Source organism: Leuciscus leuciscus (genome assembly GCF_965113295.1).
Source record: "Leuciscus leuciscus genome assembly, chromosome: 13".
NCBI lineage: Eukaryota > Metazoa > Chordata > Actinopteri > Cypriniformes > Leuciscidae > Leuciscus > Leuciscus leuciscus.
The window spans coordinates 35,368,105-35,390,825 of record NC_138737.1 but is presented as its reverse complement, the minus strand read 5'-3'; the positions used below and the strand labels follow the sequence as shown (position 1 = coordinate 35,390,825).

The following is a 22,721-nucleotide window of genomic DNA, read 5'->3' as shown; positions in this document are numbered from 1 at the left end:
AACTATTTTTTAAATGATGTACCCATACACCATTTCAACTGTGACATGTGCAAAAAGTAAGGTGATGTTGTTTATAGTTTACATACATTTCAGATTTTCCATGTTTCAAGTCCATCCGCATAAACATCTTAGTCTCTTCAACATCATCCTAAAGGTAATAGTTTACCCAAAAATTATGACAGAATTTAAATTTTTGAGTAAACTATCCCTTTAATTCATCATGATCTGGTACTTTGTTAATAATTTCAAAGACCAAAAAGCAACATGCCCCCCCCCCAAACCCCCCCCCCCAAACCCCCAACCCAAACCCCCAACCCAAACCCCAAACCCCCAACCCAATCAAAGCCACTAAAAACACTATTGCACAAAATAATAAATGTCAATTACCTGAATGAGCAACAGTTTTTTGCCTTCCTATGGTAAAGCATTTTTGCCTTCCTATGGTAAAGTGTTTGAATTTTGCAACTGCATTTAGTTTGAAAGAAAAATTTACACCATCGCTAGAACAAAAACACATCAAGAATGATTCAGCCACAATGGGTCATATCTAGATATGTGCATAACTGCACGTAAAATCAGTGTACGGAAATTTTCACATAGAAATCATGAATATGTTAGCATTAAAAATTATTCTAAATTTACCAACTGAAGTCCACATGTACGCTGCACGCTTACATCATACATAAAACCCTTATATGGAGATGGGCGTGCCTATGCAAATTACAGCTGTGGCATGCAGTCTTTCATTTAGAATACTTCAAATCATTAACATTGGAAGGTTAAAAAACAATCCGTGTGCATAGTATACGCACCTATTGTGAATCTGGCTGATGTTTTTGTGCAAAGTTGTCTTGTGTGTTTAAGTATGCATAATCCTCGTAATTTTTAGCGAATGAGTTGACCTGTATATAGTGACACTAGTTAAAAACGTGCATATATTTTCTCAACTGTTCTGAACAAGAAAGCTCCTGAAAGGTTACTTTGTTTCAGCTTTCCTCATTTGTGGAAACCGCCTTTATGAGATGATCCCATGTGCATGCAATTGTGGAACATCCATGAATCCATTAATGGAACCAGCCACATCCATTCTCAAAGCTTGGTTAAACTCACAAATCACTCTTGCTGAGAAACAGGAGCTTCGTACGTGAATTTTCTGTTTCTTTGCAATGCCTAGTGTGTGATTCTTTGTGTTGCCCCCTTTAGAGTTTCATGGAGGATTGTGCTCCATTTCATTGTTCTTTTCACGGGAGCAAATGCCCTTGATGCCACAGGTGAGCCATATTTTATTGTGTTAGGCCACACAGCAACGGAATCTTGAGGAGGGTGTGGAAAATGTATATTTCCTGTTTGCTTCCAGTCTTCATCTTTAGGCCCTCATAGTAGTCCACTCACATTAAACACAGGGCCGTGGAGGTGGACGATCTGGAGGAGGAGCTCTGCCTGGAGGCGAGGCTTGAGGGGGTGGGGGCAGGGAAGAAGTAGGTGATGGCGGAAGAGAGGGCAGAGAGTTGGGTGGAGAAAAGAAAATGGTGGTAGGGAATGAAGACCAGACGGGGGGTGGAGAATAGGATGGAGGAGGAGTAATGGGTGGAGATGGGTTGATGGTGTGAGGAGGAGGGGTGGAAGGTACCGGAGGAAAACTGGAGGATAGGGAGTCCGGTGGACTGCGTGGAGGAGGGGGCAGCTGGCCCTGAGGAGGTGGTGGGTTGAGGGTCCGTGTGGGGGTGTAGATGGGTGAAGAATGGTGGTTGTAGGATGGATACCGTGGAGGAGGATTAGACTTGACACGGGTGAAGTTCATACAGCGACCCTGAGAGAGAAAGATAGGACAGAAAAAAAGTATTTTAGAATTTAAATGTAAAATTTTTCTGAAGAAAATGTGCTGTGGTATGGTCTTTCCTGTTGTCAAGGTGTTGCTATGAAGCAGCTTACATGTTATGGGTGATTGACAGGGTGTTGCTATGTAGTGGATAGGATGTTAGGATGTTCATGGAGGTTCCCAGGGTATTCATATGCGGCGCATATTTTGTTATGGGGTTGCTTGGGTGTTCTGAGTGGTTGTCAAGGCGTAGTTATACAGTGAATAACATGTTTTGAGTGTTGTTAAGGTGTTGTCAGTGCTTACCAGGGCATTGCTATTCGGTACTAAAATGTTCTAAACAGTTTTTAGTACTTGCTATGCGGTTGCTATGTGGTTGCCAGGGCATTGCAATGCAGTGTTAACATGTTCTTGTTTGTTGTTTTGCATATGCAGTTTGCTAGGGATCTCTAGGTAGTTGCCAGGGCGTTGCTAAGCAGGGTTAACATGTTTTTGTGGGGTTTTAGCATATGCAGTTGCTAGGGATCTCTAGGTAGTTGCCAGGGTGTTGCTAAGCGGGGTTAACATGTTCTTGTGGGGTTTTAGCATATGGAGTTGCTATGGATCTCTTGGTAGTTGCCAGGGCGTTGCTAAGCGGGGTTAACATGCTATTGTGGGGTTTTAGCATATGCAGTTGCTAGGGTGCTCTGGGTAGTTGCCAGGGCATTGCTTAGCGGTGTTAACATGTTATTGTGGGGTTTTAGTATATGCAGTTGCTAGGGTGCTCTGGGTAGTTCCCAGGGCGTTGCTATGCGGGGTTAACATGTTCTTGTGAGGTTTTAGCATATGCAGTTGCTAGGGTGCTCTGGGTAGTTCCCAGGGCGTTGCTATGCGGGGTTAACATGTTCTTGTGAGGTTTTAGCATTTGCAGTTGCTAGGGTGCTCTGGGTAGTTGCCAGGGCGTTGCTAAGCGGGGTTAACATGTTCTTGTGGGGTTTTAGAACATTCAGTTGCTAGGGTGCTCTGGGAAGTTTCCAGGGCATTGCTATGTGGTGGCAATTATTTTTGGTTCTCTATGGCTTTGTTCACCCTGCACACAGCAGTTTTTCAATTTGGTTTTAAGGACTCACTGCCTCACCGTCATTTTGAAAGTAATGAAACTGGATCTGTTTCTTCAGACAGTGTTGTCAATATGAGGTGATCTGCATGGGTTGCTATAGTAACAGTGTGTAAGCATCAGCACAATGCAAAGAGATTTTTCCATACAATACACAAAGTAGCATGTGGAGAGAGAGAGGACAGAAAATTGGAAAATTTGATTTTGCATATCATGACGTATCTCAAGCTTGAGACATTCCAAAACAAATTCTGTTTACTTGGATTTCAGACCAATTATGGCTGTAAACCTTTTGATGGGTTTGTAAAAAGGTCACACTTTAGTTTTTAGGGTCCAATTCTCACTATCAAATAACTATTAACTTCGACTTTTGCCTCAATAAAGTCCTAATTACTGTTTATTAATAGTTAGTAAGGTAGTTGTTAAGTTTAGGTATTGATAAGAATAAGGGATGTAGAATATGATCATGCAGAATAAGGCATGAAAATGATCATGCAGAATAAGGCATTAATATGTGCTTTATAAGTATTAATAAAAAGCCAATCTCCCAGTGATATGCATGCTAATAAGAAACTAGTTAATAGTGAGATTGGTTCCTAAACTAAAGTGTTGCAAAAAACTAAACCGATTTGAGTAAAATTTTTCTGGGAATTAGTAAATCAGGCTATTGATATTTCATTACAAAATGTGGAACAAATAATAAACAGGCATGTTGCTTCCCTCATGCTGAAAACACTACGGCTTTGTGTTGAGTTGAACGTCAGAGATCTCAAAATAACCATAGCATTGACTGGCAAAACGCCTTCCATTGAATTTGTCATTTTGCAGCCTCAGCCTCAGAAGACGATCGTAAAAAGCTTGTTTTGATGCCATCGTGTAGGACAACGTGGCAGAAGAGAAATGTATTACATTATTTGATTTCACTTCAGATGAAGTGAATAAGCCAGGGACATTCATCTCAAGTCTCCAAATGCATGTGTCTGCAATGATGGACTTTACCGTCAACATGACTAACACACACACTCTGAGGTAAAGTGGTGAGAGGCGTCTTTCTCCTCTTTTTCTGTCTGCTGTAGGGAAGTTATAAATGCCAGACCAGTTTTAATGATAAACAGAGGAAAAAGCTAGTTGTTGATGGTTTACTAGAAACGCTTATGGAAAATTAGTGCACTCTGTCCCAATTTCCTGTCAACTAATGAAGAAGTCCCCCGCTGGCCCCATAAAGGTCACATACGTAAACACACAGTTCGTGCAGTTAAGAGCTTATTGTATGTACTATATACTGTAATTAAGCACATCAAAGACTGAAAGCATTTGGTATGTATAGCACTAGTTTTCATGTGACATAAAACCTCTATGAACGCCCACTTAGAGGACAAAACAAAGCTTTCTTCTGCTGCCTGCCAGTTATTTTTACCAGGTTTGTACTGAGTACTAATGTAACAAGACACTGATATATTAAAAGACCAGATTCAGTAAACACCTTATTAATAAAACCTAATATAGGCAAGCAGATGAAGCAGAATATGAACATAACTCACAAAGTTTCACGTTAAAGGATTAGTTCACCCACAAATGAAAATTCTGTCATTAATTACTCCCTCTCATGTCATTCCAAACCCCTAAGACTTTCGTTCATCTTCGGAACACAATTTTTTGATGAAATCCGAGAGGTTTCTGAACCAGCCATAGGCCGCAGTGTCATTGTAACTTTCAAGGCCCAGAAAGGTAGTAACAACATCGTTAAAATAGTCTATGTGTCTCCAGTGGTTCAACCTTAATGTTATGAAGCGACAAAAATACTTTTTGTGCGCAAACCCCCCCCAAAATAAGGACTTGATTCAACAATTTCTTCTCTTCAGTCATTCTCCTACGCTGTTGACATAGTGTAAACAGTGCAGCGCTTTCAGGTTCTACGTCAGAACACCACCTCACTTCTTACGTAGAACCTGAAAGCGCTGCACTGTTTACACTATGTCAACAGCGAAGGAGAATGACTGAAGAGAATGGATTGTTGAATAAAGTTATTTTTAGGTTTTTTTTTGTGCACAACAAGTATTTTCGTCACTTCATAACATTAAGGTTGAACCACTGGAGACACATAGGGCCCTATCTTGCACCCAGCGCAATTGACTTTGTACACCGACGCATGTATCATTCCTATTTTGCAATCGCGCAAAGCGGACTTTTCCCTCCACAGAAGCACGTCGGTTAACTAAGAAATACACTTGCGCTCCCGGGGGCGGTTCAGCGCAAAGAGGAGGCGTGTTCCAGCGCAAACGTTCCTTCATGCTATTTTGCAGGTTTAGAAAACAATTGCGCCACTAACCAGGGAAAAATTGTTTAAAGTCAGTGGCGCGTTGCGCATGTTATTCATATACTATTTTAAGGGCGCATGCTTGGCCATAATCAATGTAGCGTGTGCACAACGCGCACTTTGATTCTCTCATCTACACAGAAGCAGCAGTTTTCCTTTTTGCAAACCATACATTATTACGATAGATAGATAGATAGATAGATAGATAGATAGATAGATAGATAGATAGATAGATAGATAGATAGATAGATAGATAGATAGATAGATAGATAGATAGACAGATAGACAGACAGACAGACAGACAGACAGACAGACAGACAGACAGACAATTTATTGGGTATAATTATAATTTGGGTAAATGTGTAAGTTAGATGTAAGCTTTTATAATAAAAGCATACATCTAACTTGCACATTTACCCAAATTATCATACGCCTGTTTAACCGAAGTTAATTTGGGTGGGTTTCTCCATCCCCAATATCCCTGATGAGAACGTCGGTTTCCTCGGCTGTGAACCGCTCCTGGCGCGCGCCTGGCAAATCCGCCGTTATAATAGGAATCCGCTTTAGAACAAGCACGCCTGCTCTTAAAGGGAATGTGAGATGTCGCTCTGATTGGTTTATTTCACGTTACGCACAAACCACACCTATGAGTAATGAAGCTACTTCAGACCAACCCATTTTAGATTTGCGCCGGGCGCAAGAGGCATTTATCCCGCCGGGAAAATAGCAACAGCGACCAAGACCCGCCCACAAAGTTACTTGCGCTTTGCGCTTGACACTTGCGTTTCAGATCGTTAAAATAGGGCCCATAGACTATTTTAACGATGTCTTATACCTGTCTGGGCCTTGAAAGTTGCAATGACGCTGCTGCCTATGGCTGGTTCAGAAACCTCTCGGATTTCATCAAAAACATCTTCATTTGTGTTCTGAAGAAGAACGAAGGTCTTACGGGTTTGGAACGACATGAGGGTGAGAAATCAATGACATAAATTTCAATTTTGGGTGAAATAACCCTTTAAGTGTTTTCTTTATAATTAGTTTCTATGGGAAAACGCTGAACGTGAAACCGAGTGAGTTACGTTCATATTCTGCGCAATTTAGTGTAATGCCTTTATATTGTGGGCTCATTTGCTTGCCTGTATATAGTATTCATCATCAATAAGGTGTGAATTGAATTTTATATTTTAATATCTCTGGTAAGGCGTTTTAGAATGTCCCGCTGTTTTTAGTGATTAAATTACTGCGACAGGTTCTGTACTTGGATCAGGAAACTTGCAGTTTGTTCACATTGTTTTTCTTCTTTTAGGTGATTTAAATATTCTTGAAACAGGCCTGGGAAATTGACAGGCCTGTGATGCAGTTTTATGGATATTTTTCCCTCCAGGTCTCCGCACCAGTCATGTGACTGAAAACTATATAAGGTCAACAATATAAAGTCGAGGAGACCAACCTCTCATAGAAACAATTATGGAAGAAATCATAATAGTAAATGTGGAGGAACAGAAGTCCCGCCTTTTAATAAAATAATCAATCGTGTGTTTGGTTACCTTGGAATGTGCATGCATAATATCTGGTCCTGACAAATTCTGTGTGATTTGAGCCAAATAAGCTTTATTCATAATTTTATTGTCAGATTTTATTTGTGATTTGACACATGTTATTAATATCTTGACAAACAGTTACAGAGATTTCAGTGTTTCCTCAAATAGATGGGGTGAATTTTGAAGGGACTTTGGCAGTAAGTAGACAACCAGACAAACTTTCAGCACACTTATTAAAACAATATAAGTGTCCATAGTTATAATCAATTTTGGCAACTTGGCAACTCTTAAAAAAGTATATAATTTTTTTGGTTCTGTTCAATTATCAGAATTTTCAAGAATTGTGTTTTGTGCACTGAATTGAAATTTAACACACATTTATAGACCAAAATAGTATTTTTTTTTATTTTTTTTTGCATTCCTTTATGATTTTAGTAGATTGTAGTTTAGACTTAGACTTTTCAGGACATTTTTGATTGCTTTTGTATGCAAACCAGTTTTGGCATTGTACATTGGCATTGCACTCTGAAATCTAGGTCCTGAAGCAAAACCAGATGAGAAGTAGCCCTCTATACTCCATCTGAACACTGTTGCCTTAATTCAGAACGTTCATCTGCAGAGTTTCTCTCTGTCTCCACGCTGTCTCTCTCAGAAGTAGCCGGGACAGCAGCCAGCTGTAGTTTCTTTTTAATTTTACAGTCACCAGACCCTACAGTTTTTTGCTAAATAACAACATGCCTACATGCCTTCCTCTGTTAATGTCTGGTCTTCCTTCCCAGACTTTTGTCATCTGCTCTGCTTAAACTGCCCTTATTGACACCGCTTGAGTGAATAGAAAAATGATCACTCAACAAATCAAAAACATAACGATACCTTCCTGTTGAAAAGGAAGTACTGATGTTATTTAACCAGTGCACATGTTAGGCATATGTGCAGCCAACAGGATAATTCAATTTTATGTAATTATATGCATGCATCTTTACACTGCAATGGTGGCGCAGATGCCACATCTGAAGTGACATAAAGTACAGTATACCATGGTGCATTAACAGACTGAAGCAAGATTGTTATCGTTAACTTTCAGACTATTTTTATCTAAAATAAAACTGAGTTTACAAAGAACAAAACTTAAAATGATAAACATGCACAACAATAATGTACAAACAAAAGCTAAATGGAATAACAATAATTGTGTTATTGTATTTTCAGTTAATGTTGGATGGTCTGATTGAATAAATCTCTTGAGCCACACTTTCGAACCATGTAGGCTATAATATGTTTGGAACACTTTATGATGTATGTTCACTATGTTAATACAACTGTCACACTTCATTATTGTCAGGGCTGGTTGGACCGAGGAGATAGGCGAGAATCTAGAAGCTTGTTTCCGCCACAAAAGTTTACGAGTTTACATCTTCGCAATTGCGTGTTAAAAAGTCAGAATTGTGAGATATAAACTCGCAATTGTGACTTTTCTCCGAATTGTTTATATCTTGCGATTCTGACTTTTTCAGTGTTTTTTCCCTTATATTTGGACTTTATAACTCACAATTCTGGCTTTATATCTCACAATTCTGACTTTATTTCAATCTAAACTCGCAATTGTGAGATGAAAAGTCGCAATTATCTTTTAAAATGTTTTATTCTGTGGCGGAAACAAGCTTCCATAGAGAACAAATAAAGAACAAATCAACCAAACAGAATATAAATACACAGGATAAATTAGGGATAAAACAAGGGGAAGGTGGGACTAATCAATAAAAAAATGAGTAGCTATGAAAGGCGCACCATTGTGCACCAAGCCGCATTTCCACCAAATAAGTTGGCAAAACTCAAAAAATTTGAGGTAATCAGTTACATAAAAAAAATTAAGTTAAGAAATTTAAAGATTAAGCTGATTTTTTTTTTGTTGTTGTACAAGACAACATCTGACTGATCATACTGTTCATTTGTTCGCTACATTTTACTGCGAATTTGTTTTAAACAAGACAAAGTTTGACGCAGGAGAGAAAATAAAATAATGATGCAGTAACGACTACATTTAATGCATAAATGTTTCACATTGTTGGCAAATGTTTCAACTACATTGAAAATTATTTTAATATGCAAAACTGTTACCAAATCATAGCAGTGGATGTTTAGCACCTATCAAAAGAGGGATCGAAAGAGAGGGTCAAAAATAGTTTCTAAATTAGGATGTTTTGATAACAGTCTTGATAACATTATAAGTAGACCTCAGAGAACATTATATAGAAGATATCATGAATCACTGGACGGCTCAATAAAATTTCATCTGCTTCTAATTAGCAACAGATCCATGTTGTTCAATGATTTTGTATATAGCATCAACTTGACCACTGGACAGAAGCATTTGGCTGCAACTTACATTAAAACGAGTTAATTTCCCATTTTGTTCTTGTTTTCTTTTTTGAAAATGACAGATGTCTTGATCCAATCAAAGCTCGGCAGACATGTATGACCACAGTTGCTACACAACCACTGAACTCACATCATGATAATTTCAAGTATCTGAATCAGACCCACCACTGCAAAAAATTCCCATACATATCCATCAACTGACACATCCACTAGACTAGAGTGCTGACTATGCAGTTTTTGGTAAGTGGCTAAATTTACTGGGTACATTTGTTAACATGAACTAACAATTAAAAATACTTCTAAAGCATTCATGATAACACTTGATTTTACAGTGTCTTTGTTGCGCGTCACATGTTACTGTAGTAATAACAGTAAATTATGTATAATTACATGTAACTAAACCAAACCCTAATCCTAACCCTATAGAAAGTACGTTGTTAATATTAAACAGTATCTAAATGCATAATTAGACTGTAACAAGGACACCTTAAAATAAAGTGTATTCGCATTTATTAATCTTAGTTAATGTTAATTTCAACATTTACTAATACATTATTAAAATAAACAATAGTATCTGTTAATATTAATTAATGGAACTGAGCTACCATTAACTAACAATGAAATATTTTTTATTAACTAACGTTAACAGATTAAAAAAATACCATAACATTGCTTATTGTTAATGTTAGCTAATGCATATAGCCAGTGTTTCACTAAACAGTTGTGCAACTTTTACATACAATATTTTCAGCATAAAAAAACCTGTGTGCATATACAGGTATATCAAATCGTGCTTCTGGAGTGTGTCAGATGATTTCTGCTGAATCCTAGCACTGCATCTTACAAATTGTATTCTGTATTGTATCTTTTGCGATATTACTCAATTTGCATAATTGTTTTAGATATTGGGTGCTAAAAATGCAGACATTGCATGCAAATTAACATCACTATCAATTCAGTCATTGACTGAAATTGTGATTTTGATCTCTCACTTCATGATGCATATTTTTCATCATGTCTTCACTAATCGTCATCAACCAAACATTTTCATCAGTAATTTTGTTAATGTGGATATATGATAAAAGAACATGATGTGAATACAAGTGTTTAGGTGAGGTGGGTGAAGTGAATGCTTACTTTAATGAAAGATTACAATAGCTTGCAAAGCCCATTAAAAAGTTAGCTCAGAATCCCTCTGTCTCCTGTGCCCCATTATATAAGCAGCATATTTTAAAGCTGGCTTCAGATACTGAAATCTTCCGATGAGTTTGCCAGACAACAACATCCCTATCCGGCACCATAACTGTCTGTGTTTGCTTTACGGCTCACAGCTGTTTATCCGGTGTAATGTTCTGCATATGCGCCTTTATCATCAATTTAACTACTAAGTTACCAACTAAATGTTGTTAACCTAACAACATTTAGCATTTTAGGGATTTAAGCTACATAATATTCGTTTTTTGGACATAATGGCATGGGAACGCCAAGTGTTCCAGACAGTTATTGTGTTTTTTGGAGATATGTACCAAATAGTAACACCAAGGTCTTCTTTGAAGTTATGCCATATTCTTTCATATTCAAATAGCATATTCTGAATATTATGTTAATCATACAGTACTATGGTATCAAAGCAGTGCTTCCCACAGGATTTTGTGAGACTATGGGGGTTGGACCTTGGTCCCTCTAGAGGGGAAATTTTTTGTATATTTTAAAGTTAAATGCATCAGTCTGGTGCACTTTGAGAGTTGAAAACTAAGAGCTCCAATTTGTTTTCAGTGTCCAAATTGAACAGAGTAAAAAAGTCTTTGCATTGACTTGTACCTGGACATTTAAAGGTGCAGTATGTAATATTGACAGCTAGTGGTTGAAATGAGTACTGAAGTCCAAATAAAAAATATTGGAGATGTTTCCCCCTTCCCTCTTCCTCAGACTCGACGACACGATTGAGGACACGCAACAGGAAAGAGCGCAATTGACAATGGAAGGCTTATTTTGTAAATTGATGAGTTGATTTATGATTCTATGGCTACAATACGCTGTGTTTTTAATTATGCCAACTGGCAACCCTGAGTTGTCAAAATACGATTGGTTCAATTGGGTGGGATCAAACAGATCAAAACAAAAAAAGACATTCCGACACGGAACGCACATTTCAAAGTAGAACAACTGGCTGTAGCATTGTGTGTGTGTGCTTTAGTAAAGTAAAAAAATTACAAACAGCACCTTTAAAGTGGACTCAAACCTCTTTTTAGTTCTGATAGTGTCTCAGTCTTCATTAAATTCACAATATACTACTAATAATATATTACTATTTTAATAGAACTGAACTGTAAAATAAATGTAAATTAAAAATTAATGTATCATAATACGTAATATACACTACAGTATATTACAACACTTTGGTCTTAATTTCTTCACTTGCGTTTCAATAATGTTATTATGAGAAGTGTAAACCCAGACAGAAACACAGCGTTGGCCCAGATCTGGCCCACATCTGGTACACGTGGATTGGATTGGACACCCCTGGATTAGACTGTGATGCCGCCAGAGTGTAGGTAATTAACTCTTTCCCCGCCAGTGTTTTTGAAAAAAAGTTGCCAGTCACCACCAGCATTTGCTATCATTTTCACAAAAGTTTTATGGCCCCCAGATTAATTTGTTGTATGAATATCTGAATATGCAATATATCAATAGAAAGAACAGAGCTTCTGATTTAAAATGCATGCATGCTTCATGCATTACTTTTTTATCAACACTTGAATGTCAAAAAACATTTTGAGCAAAAAGCTGAGACAATCCCATTTTTGTCAAAGACTACATCTGGATGGGATTCAGAATGATGATCAAAACACAGATGGAGTAGATCGAGTCCATCAACACTCCTTAAGCTTCACTTAAGCTTCTACAGCTCGTCCTGGGTCGACATTTGGCAGTTTTGAATTATATGCTGTTTAATTTTGATGATCACGTCATTTCACATATGCAAGACTTGTGAACACTCAGTCATCCAGATTATCACTGAATATCTTTTACTGTTTCATTTTGGAGCATCTGGATGTGTTTTTCCATTAGGTATCGGCATGCATCCAAGTGGCTTCATCCATTGTGGTGAAATGTTTTTTTTTTTTTTACCTCATACTGTGATGTCATCATACTCTATAATCTCTGAGGGTGTCGCCTCCCTGATGGTGTTAATCACTGTACTATGTTTGGCTGTCCTCTTGTAAAGCAGTTGTATAATTTTCATGATATACAAGTCTAGACTCTATTCATTCTGTTTTTCTGTTGGATCTTGGCCCATATCTCTTTTAAGCTTCTTTCTTGAAATCTGATTGCTTTGTTGAGTAGTCAGTTGTGTTGAGTATCACTGTGCATGTCCTTTTAATAAAAATCATTCAAGATGCAAGCGCAAATTCTTGACATCGCTCAGCAAACATCGGATCAACTTAATCTTTCCTGCAGATTCATGGAGCAGGATAGCACAAGACAGTGAGGAAGTTATTTGTTGGTGATTTTGTGAAACATCTCTTTAAGAGGATTAGGTCCAAAATTGAAGTCAAATGTGACTCACAGTGGGGATATGGCATGTAGAGCTACTAAGCAAGGTCCTCAGAGATAATTAGGGTGTGGGTGTTGAGTTTTGCACTGTGCTTCACATTTATAAATGACAACACCCTCTGCACATGCTGTTAAGTCCAAATGGTTCTGTTGACATTGGACCCCATCTTTTTACTTTGGTAAAATAAAGCTGCACATGTTTCGTAGCGGAGAAAATGACAGCCTGGTTTATCAGCACGTAGTACAGGCTTGCAGGAGCCGTCAAGTTATTGGTAGTGCACTGTTCAATGTGATTTATCTTGTTCATACAATCTAGATTTCATGCACTTGGATTTTCTAACTTTGTGAAGAAATTGTGAGTCATGGTTGCATATGCAAAAGTTGCTGCCAAGGTTGCTAGGCTGTTGCAATGTGGTTCCATTCCATTCAAAGGTTTGGGGTCGCTAATACAATTTTTATGATCACAAGATCCTTAAGAAATCATTCTAATAGGCTGATTTGAAACAAATCTTATATTTTTTTTATAAAAGTTAACAATAGTTTTGCTGATTGATTTTTTTTTGTTGGAAACGTCTCGGTTACATATGGTAACTCTCGATCCCTGAAGGAGGGAACGGAGACGCCTCGTCGAGACCAACGCATAGGAATCTCGCTAGACAGGCCAATCTACTTCGAGTGAATAGGAATATAGGAATCCCTACCAAAGGGCCACAGCTGCTGCACCCCATCCAGCGCACTGTGCAAGCCTCTACCCCTTCTTGCCTGGAAGGACGATAGGAGGAGGCTTACACAGAGTGTATCTGTCACTGTTGTTCCGTGATAACCCATATAGTGAGGCTATTGGATAACACTGGGAAAGCGTGCCCTTTCTGTTTAGGAAGGAGAACGCTGCGGAAGACACTTCTTCAAAGAGTTATGTGGGAAATACATATGGACTACCCTGAAGGTTGTACTACATATGAATTGTGGGTGACTTAGCCCAAGAGAAAGACACGGGCTTCCGTTAGGAGCTGCCGTGGAGAATATACACATGTCAGTGAGAAGAACACCACTCGACAAACAGGTTCCACTTCAGGGCGTACACATGTCTCGTGGACGGCGCCCGTGCAGAAGTGATGGTTTTAAGTACCTCTGGTGGTAAGTCACCTAGAATCTCCGTGTCCCATCCAGGGACAAGACATGGAGTTTCCAGAGGTCCAGACGCGGGTGCCATAGAGTGCCCCGTCTCTGAGTCAGAAGGTCCTTCCACAGAGGAATGGTCCAGGAAGGGACTGTCACGAGGAGCAGTCCGGGTGGGCCAATAGGGAGCCACCAGAAGGACCTGCTCTTTGTCCTCCCTGACTTTGCACAGGGTCTCACTGGGGGGAAACACATATTTTACAGCTGTGTGCCAGTGCGTCCGTGCCGAGTGTTCCCTCGGTCAGGGAGTAAAACAGCTGGCAGTGGGAAGTCTCTGAGGAGGCAAACAGGTCTACCTGTGCCTCTCTGAACTTTCTCCAGATCAGCTGAACTGCCTGGGAGTGGAGTCGCCATCCTCCCGGGAGCACAGCTCCTGACAGTTCGTCGGCCACACTGTTGAGCACCCTGGGGACATACATGGCTCGAAGCGACCTCAGATGCTTCTGACTCCAGAGGAGGAGATGGCGGGCGAGTTGCGACATGCGACGGGAGCGTAGACCACCTTGTCGGTTGATGTACGCAATGGTCGCAGTGTTGTCCGTACGGACCAGCACGTCCCTGCCCTGAAGCTGCCTTTTCAAGCGGCTCAGAGCGAGACGTACTGCTAGCAACTCGAGGCAGTTGATGTGACAATGCAGTTGGGGGCCCGTCCACACCCCTGACACTGCATGCCCGTTGTACGTGGCACCCCAGCCAGTGGCAGAGACATCTGTGAATACCACAACATGCCTGGACACCTGTTCCAAGGGGACTCCTGCCCACAGGAACGAGGGGTCTGACAACGGGCTGAAGGTCTGGCGGCACGCCGGTGTGATTGCCACCCGGAGAGTGCCGTGATGCCACGCCCATCTCGGGACTCGGCCGTGAAGCCAGTGCTGAAGCGGTCTCATATGGAGCAGTCCAAGCGGGGTTACCGCTGCTGCTGCTGCCATATGCCCCAGGAGCCTCTGAAAGAATTTCAGTGGGACCGCCGTCCTGCCTTTGAACGTGTTAAAGCAGTTCAGCACCGACTGAGCACGCTCATCTGTGAGGCGCACTGTCTGTGCGACCGAATCTAACTCCATACCGAGAAATGAGATCCTCTGCACGGGGGCGAGTTTGCTCTTTTCCCAGTTGACCTGAAGGCCCAGCTGGCTGAGATGCCTAAGCAAGAGTGTGCTAGTATGAGCTAGTTGTCAAGATAGTTGAGGATGCGAACGTCCTGTTCTCTCATGGGAACAAGGGCCCCCTCCGTGACCTTCGTGAACACAGGGAGACAGGGACAGCCCCGAAGGGCAGGACCTGGTACTGATACGCTCGACCCTCGAACGCAACGTGCAGAAACGGCCTGTGTCGAGGAAAAATCGAGACATGAAAGTATGCGTCCTTCAGGTCGATCGCTGCAAACCAATCTTGGGCACGGATGCAATCGAAAATGCGTTTCTGCATGAGCATTTTGAACGGTAGCTTGTGGAGGCGCTACTGCCCGAAGCAACCCTCTGGGGAGGGTTGGTTCGAGGCAGAGGCGCAGGAACGAGAGTCTTGACCGCAGCTCCGCGATGGTCATCATTCCACAATGGTACATGACTCATCCACAAAAGCTGCCTCAGCGTGTTCGAGGCCCCTCTCTTTCTCGCTGGTACCAGCTGTGAAAACAGCCTTTGAGCGCTCACACCTGCACACCTACCAGCTGTGAAAACAGCTTGTTTGCTCTTAGACCAAACAAAAAACAGAAAACAAAGAGAGAGAAAAAAGACCGCACGCGCTGCTGTGCTGTAACGCCCGCACCAAAGTGGAGAGGTCCTGAAGAGGCTTGAAGTTTCACAAAGCTGATTTTGTTACGTTTGAAGAGAGCATCGAATTGCTTGGCTCCGAAGCAAAAAGCTGAAGTGCAATTGCACCTGCTACTCATTATATACCCACGCTGCGAGGTTGAACAGCTGATGCAAATGATTGCACGCCAATGTGTATTGGCTTGTTTTAGTTTCACTCAAAGTATATTGGCCTCTCTAGCGAGATTTCTATTCGTCGGTCTCATTGTGGCGTCGACTGACCGACTGAAGGGGAACTTTGAATTGAAGTGAAGAAATTTCAATATAACAACATTCATTTTGATTAATGTAATGCATCCTTGCTGGATTTATTTCTTTAAAACAAATTCTTAGTATCAGTTTAAAAAAATCGTAGTATCAGTAACCAGTGTATTGTATATTTTCTGAACAACGAGACCTGACTGTGCCCTGAAAAAGTTCATCACATCTCCAACAGTCCAAACCGTATTTAAAAGTCTATGAACAGCATTGTGAATTGGATCCTGTTCTTAGATGAACTCTTTTTCTCTGTGGATTTGACCTGCAGTCAACTGTATAGTCAAATCATCCTCTGCATAAGTAGCATAATAACGTACAATTCCACCCTAAAGAACTTCATATTTCATTTCATGCACATCCCCAACTGGGATATAAGATATGCATTTACTCTGTTTATTTGCTTAGCCCAGGAGACCCAGCATGCAACAGGTGGGCTTTGACTCGACCTGTAGTTGTTCTCCGTCCAGACGAGGATAGAAGAATGTTTGAAAGAAGCACGGAGTGAAAGCAAATACATGCTATAGAGACGAAGCCAAGTCTAACTGCAACATTTGTCATTAACGTTCATGATAAATGTTTTAGCAAAGCTGACCTTTGTTTTACTAAACATTACTAAATGAAAATATGCCCACTTATATGGATAGTTTATTCAAACATTATCATAATTTATTGAACCCTCAAGCTGTTCCAAACCGTTTTTATTTCTACATATGACACAAAAGGAGATTTTTTAATAAACAAAAATGGATAGTGAGCACAAGCTCCAAAAATGACAAAAAAGCTCTTTGAAACCGAACTGAACAAAGATCTAGGATGTCTATATCCATGCTGTGTAAAGCTCTGTCAGTGTGAGCCTGGTTTTCATTTCCTATCAAGCTGTAGATACCCATATTTATCTTTTTATTTCTGCTTTTCATCACCTAAGTAAAGCCAAGTCATATTGAATTAACTGACAGTTATAATAGCGATTTAACAGATTGCTCTGTTGGACTGTGAAAAATGAATCAAGAAAAGTCCGTAAAGATCTTTTTCTTTTTTTTTTAAGCTTCGGAGTCATTGAGTGTTCATGTTTAAAAAGAAATTAAGTGGAAACAGCAAACTCTTTGCATATAATTACCCTGTTCAGCTCTAAACTCCCCAACTTCCGTCCACTTTTCACACATATTCCCAACAACCGCATCCTACTCACTCATATTACCAACAACTCATAAAGCGTATACAGTTCTGCATATCTGTGTATCCAAATCATGTCTAATCCCAACTGCTCAAAACCTTGTATCATTCCATTCCTGTTCACAAAGGAAACAACGTTCTCACACCCTTCTAATGTTGCTCCTTAGGCAAAGGCTAATTTGTGCAAACAAAAACCAATAATGCATTGGACCAATATTTTTTTTCCCAAAAGTTACATACAGTACATTAAAGATATATATGTAAAATAGGGAATTGAACCCATGACCTTGTCAATTATAATGCTATGCTTTACCAGCTGAGCCACGGGAATGGGAAAACAACAGTAATTCTTGGCTTCTGATAACACAGAATTTTTTTATTTTTGTTTTTTAGTTACTGTGTAAAACAAAATACTCGCAAAGAAATGGTCTCTGATAACCTGATAAAGAAACAAATTGTTCTGTGATACAATGAACAATGAACTAAGTGTCTTACCTTGTCTCCTGGTTGTGGTCGCATGATGGACACTCGATCATACCCTTTCTTCAGAAGTACCCACAATGCATCCAGTTTTCCCTGCACATTAGCACACACATCAAAGACATGAAAATTAAGTTTGAAAAAGCAAGTGTGCTTCTGCTGTGCGATTCAGGTATTTTTTGACCCTCAGGTGTTTAATAACTTGTTCCTCACATTGATCAGTCACTAAACTCTGGGAAATGGGTTTTATTAACAAAGAGATTTCCTGAACTTAACACCCCACATGTGGACTCTCTGGCTCATTATGAGATGAGATGGATAAAGCTCAAAGCCATAGTTTAGATTGAATCAATGCTTCACTATCTGCCCCAGGGTTATTAAAATGAAACCACATTCTAATGTCCCTCAGCCTTGACCCAACTTCCTAATAAAGTCAGCCAACTCTCATTGCACAAGAGCTGCTCTCTTCATCAAAAAAAAAGAAAAAGAAAAAAAGGGGACGGGGGGGGGGGGGGGGGGGGGTTGTAGGGTAGGGGGTCGGGGGGAGATGTAACAGAGAAAATGAATGGGTGAAGGAAAGAGAAGAACAGAAGAATGTCTAGGAATATTTAAATGTAAAGTTTGGTCACAAAAATCTGATCACGTTGCCTCTCTCCAAATAAACAAATAACAGGCAGACACATGAGATAGAGATGAACAAATAAAAAGGGGATAAATGTTAAAACGAGAAAAAAAAGAAAGAAAAAAATAACAGACCAAAAGAATGACCGGGTGGGGGGGACTTTGGCAATGCTCAGTGCTCTTGGACGGCAGGGACTATGAGAGTGAGGGAACTGAGAGAGGTGAAATGAGGGAAACCTGGTTTTGAATGTAATGAAATGCTGACTCCGCAGGCCCAGTTTCTTGGAGGTCACCACAGTTTCTGGTCTGTATTACAAATCCCCCAGCTATGATTCATAGACGCTTGATTATAAGCATTGACATCTCAAGTCATGATTTTAGACATATTAATTCAGCAGGAGAGCTGAATGGTGGGGGGCTGCTCATGTATAGCTGTCAGCAGAGTGAGTCTCATCTATAGTCTTAGTGTTCAATGGAACACAAATAAACAGATTTTTACAAACATTCAGTTTTTTTGTCCATTCATTGAAAGTGATTTGGGCCAGTTTTGTTGTTCTTCAAAATATCTTCTTTTGTGCTTTACAGAAGAAATCAATACATTATCTACATGCCCACCATAGAAAACTCATAGAAAGAGACTATAGCACACCTTGTGGCAAAGCTAAGACTACAGCGCGTAGGTATTATAAATTTCAGTCTGACACAAATTTAAACGTGTAGCTAGATGCATCTGCAGTCACATACTTATGTAGGGTATTTCTTGGGCTTTATTCAGTACTCAGCAACAGGGCCCATCCAAACGAACAACACTGTGAGCTGCAGTCGAATACAGAGATCAGCAAGTCATAACAAAGGTCATTTACATACTGTATGCAACATTCCTCTGGTCCTAGGCTAAAATCCGAAGTCTTTGACCGTTAGTTTGACATGCTCACCTACAGCCGATAAATGACCGTTGCGATAAAATTTTAGAAGATTTGACTCTCACAGTCCTGCAGTGTAACGTCTCCGACGACGACCGTCAAATGGTCTTCGTTTTTCAGAAAAATCATGACCAAAATTAAAGTTAGAGATTTCTTTGTAGCCACCATTTCAATTCCACGTGTAATGCAGCTCACTGTCACCGAACGTGTCATTGATTGATGATGTAAATTGAGTGTGTCCGTTTTTAACGCATCTTGATTGTCGTACAATCTGACATTAATGACAACTGAGATCTTACGTTGTGACGGATTACATCGGGGATCATGTTCGCACAGTCCGACAAGGAACAGTCGTAAAGGACTATTGTAAATGGAAAATGGTTTCGCTCTTTACAATGTTGGACACATAACGGTAATTAATATGATTAGCCTTTTGCTTGTCTACGTTACAAATAAGCTAATAATGTGTTGCTAATGTTACACAAACCATGTTTCCGTTCGCCATCTCAGAGTCAGACAGCTGCCTTCTAACAATCCAACGCATTCTCATCCTAGGGCGTCATATACTGACGCTTTTGACATTTCGTCTACATCCAACGCACATGGCACCCTTTAGCGTCAATATGAGACGCACAGAGCTTTGTTCGGTTATGGGTAGGTTTATGTCTGGGGTAGGGTTAGGGTTAGACCGCTAGGAGGCGCCTTCTGGCCCATATCTATCTGCGTCTCATATTGACGCTAAAGGGTGCCATGTGCGTTGGATGTAGACGAAATGTCAAAAGCGTCAGTATATGACGCCTTGGGATGAGATCGGGCTGAACAATCAGCATCCTTAGAAACACTTTGAACAACTCAGAACGTCAGTGGAGAAAGGCATAGTTCATCATTACATCGTAATTTACATCATACATAATTCACCCGCTATATTGCTAAGTGTACCCGATTTTTTTTTATATCAACAAAAAAATATACTGGGATAACCTGGCTTCTCTTGAGACTCCACTGCTTCAGAGCTGTCCTAGTAATCATGTTGACCTGATTGGTTACAAGGTAGTTTGTGACGTCAGAAACGCCAGCGATATCAAACCGCGTTTTTCAAACTGCGTCTTTAGATCACTGCAGTTTTAAAGAGAAAATACTCAGCAGTGTTGCTGACTTATGAATTTGCACATGGTTTGTCTTAAAGCATATTTAAAATAAAATAAATCACACAGACATATAAACAACATTAAAAACTTGATTTTCACCACAGGGGGACTTTAAAGGTTAAAATTCATGTGAATGTTTGGGCAAAAGTAGTCAACATTTCTTGATTTTTTTTTAACAGTTTTTATCACCCTTTTAGCTTCATTAGTTAATTTTGCAGTATGACAAATGTATTTTTTTTAAGATACAAATATTCCAATTAATATGATCTCATAAAAGCAGCATGCACAATAATTATATATATATACACACCCATATATATATACATATATATAAATAATAATTGAATGAGTTTAGCATGTAACACCGCACAACGTGTTAACTTCCCTTGAGTTTTTCATATTGACTATCCAAATGTCCCTTTAAAGCACCTATAAAACTTTTTTTTTTATCAACACAATTCTCAACGCCATTTCTCAACACAAAATGCTTTTAAGTTATCATGTGTATCCTGAGAACACGCTATTGTTCTCACCTTTATAGGGGAGTACCATTTGCGAGGGCCTGGTGGTTTCCGCATGCCATTATTTAGGATGCGAGAAGGAGGAGCTTCAAACTCTTGTTCAGGCATCTTTACCCTTGCGTTCTTCGCCTTTTCCAGTTTAGCACCCTCTTCGGTCGAACCTTTCTCACCCCAGCGAACCTGAAAGGATGGTGATGATCATGTTATCATGTGATCTGAAGAGCAAGAACATCTGACCTTCTCCAAAGAGGAGTTCACAGGACAAATTTTATTTTATTCTTATTTTATTTTATTTTATTTGTATTATATTAGATACTTTGACTATCGTGTTATGTAGGGAGCTGTTCATGAAAGCTGCGTTTGTTTTTTGGGATGGAATGGATGACTTTGCCATCGAAGGAGAAGAGGAGCTAAATATCAATTAAACATTGAACCTGATTTATAATAGTAACACAAACAGCTTTCAGGGTTGGGAGGGATACCTTTAAAATGTATTCCGTAATAGTTACAACTTACTTCAAAAAAAAGTTATTCAGTAACGTAATCCAAGCACCATAATATGAAAGTAATGTAATCTGATAACTTTTGGATTCCTTCAAGGTCACGTGTGTAAATAAAGTCAAGTAAAAAGCAATATTCATGAGAATGATTGCACATGCAAACATGAGTCATGACTGGCAACAGAACCAGCTGTCAATTAGAGATATGCGGATCAGTTCTAACGTCAACCGTATTCACTGTTAATATAAATCATCCACCCGCCGCTCACTCAAACCTATGATTTTCTCTGATTTAGATATCTGCACCCGGTCGTCACATTGTGTTTTACTGTGAAATGAGAGTTCCATGTCTTTTTTAAAATCAACACATTGATGATTTATCTCTCAACCACCAGCAATTAATTGGAACGTTATTTTTTTATTACTTGGCTCGCCCACCCGGATTATCTGTTGTCTCCACGGATATAATGCAATCTGCTCATCACTACTGCCAATTATTATGTCAAAATACTCATTTATTTAGTTTTAAGTGAAACCATTGTAATCCTGATAGTATTCCCTTTTTTATTTTTTTTATTTTTTTACTATAATCTGATTATTTAGTTTTTTGTTTTTGTTTTACAGTTACCACATTTTCTTATCCTGATTACGTAACACCGTTGCATGGATTCCATTACTCCCCAACCCTGATTGCTTTCAATTATTGATGACATCATAGCAGCAGGCACAGCAGGTTCAACATAGTCGTTGCCATCAAGATAGGGGTGTGATCCTTTTGGTTAGGGGCGTTTTTGTTTTGGTGATTTTAAATATCCACAGCAAACCAGAAATCGGTTACTGCTCCTTTACATCGCCTACTCTGCAGTGCTGGTAATTTAGGGAGAATGTTTGACGGAAGGAAGGATTCCAAACAGCAGATGAGCTGAATAATGTACACGCTTGTTGTCCTCAATTTAAAGCTACACTGTGTAAGATTTTCTCCCATCAAGTGAAATTGTATATGACTACCAAGTGAATATTACTTTTTAGCCCCTCCCATTCCGAGGGCGTTTTAGCTCCTATGGTGGCCGGCTTTCAAATCTGCCGGCAGTCGCGAGTAATCTCCCTCTCGCATTCGTCACGGTGCCACTGAGTGTAAAAGCGCGAAATGCGAAGCTTGAATTTCCAGGTATGTCCCTCTTTGGCTAATGTCTTCTCAAGATGGAGGCGCAACATGGCTGCCGCCATTCGAGCGACTCGCTCGTATGTATTCTGAATGGCAGATTCTACGCTTACGAGAATACTTGATTAGTTGGTGGAAGTAATTACACATGAATGAGCACATATAATTTTGAAAGAACAAAGTGTTTTTTTGCTAAGAATCAACTTAAAAAATTACACAGTGTAGCTTTAATAAG

At 39.8% G+C, this 22,721-nt stretch overlaps 1 protein-coding gene across 1 annotated transcript in view; it reads right to left on the bottom strand.

Moving 5' to 3' along the window:
* Positions 1-601: 601 nt before the first annotated feature.
* The window catches only part of antxr1a (ANTXR cell adhesion molecule 1a), a 73,704-nt gene continuing 51,584 nt past the window's right edge, over positions 602-22,721 (bottom strand). Inside the window, exons 18-20 of the mRNA XM_082188732.1 lie at positions 20,837-21,004; positions 17,627-17,707; positions 602-1,810 (exon numbers count right to left, since the gene is read on the bottom strand). Coding sequence (XP_082044858.1) covers positions 1,394-1,810; positions 17,627-17,707; positions 20,837-21,004 — 666 coding nt within the window. The 3' untranslated portion in view covers positions 602-1,393. The remainder of the gene's footprint in view (positions 1,811-17,626; positions 17,708-20,836; positions 21,005-22,721) is intronic.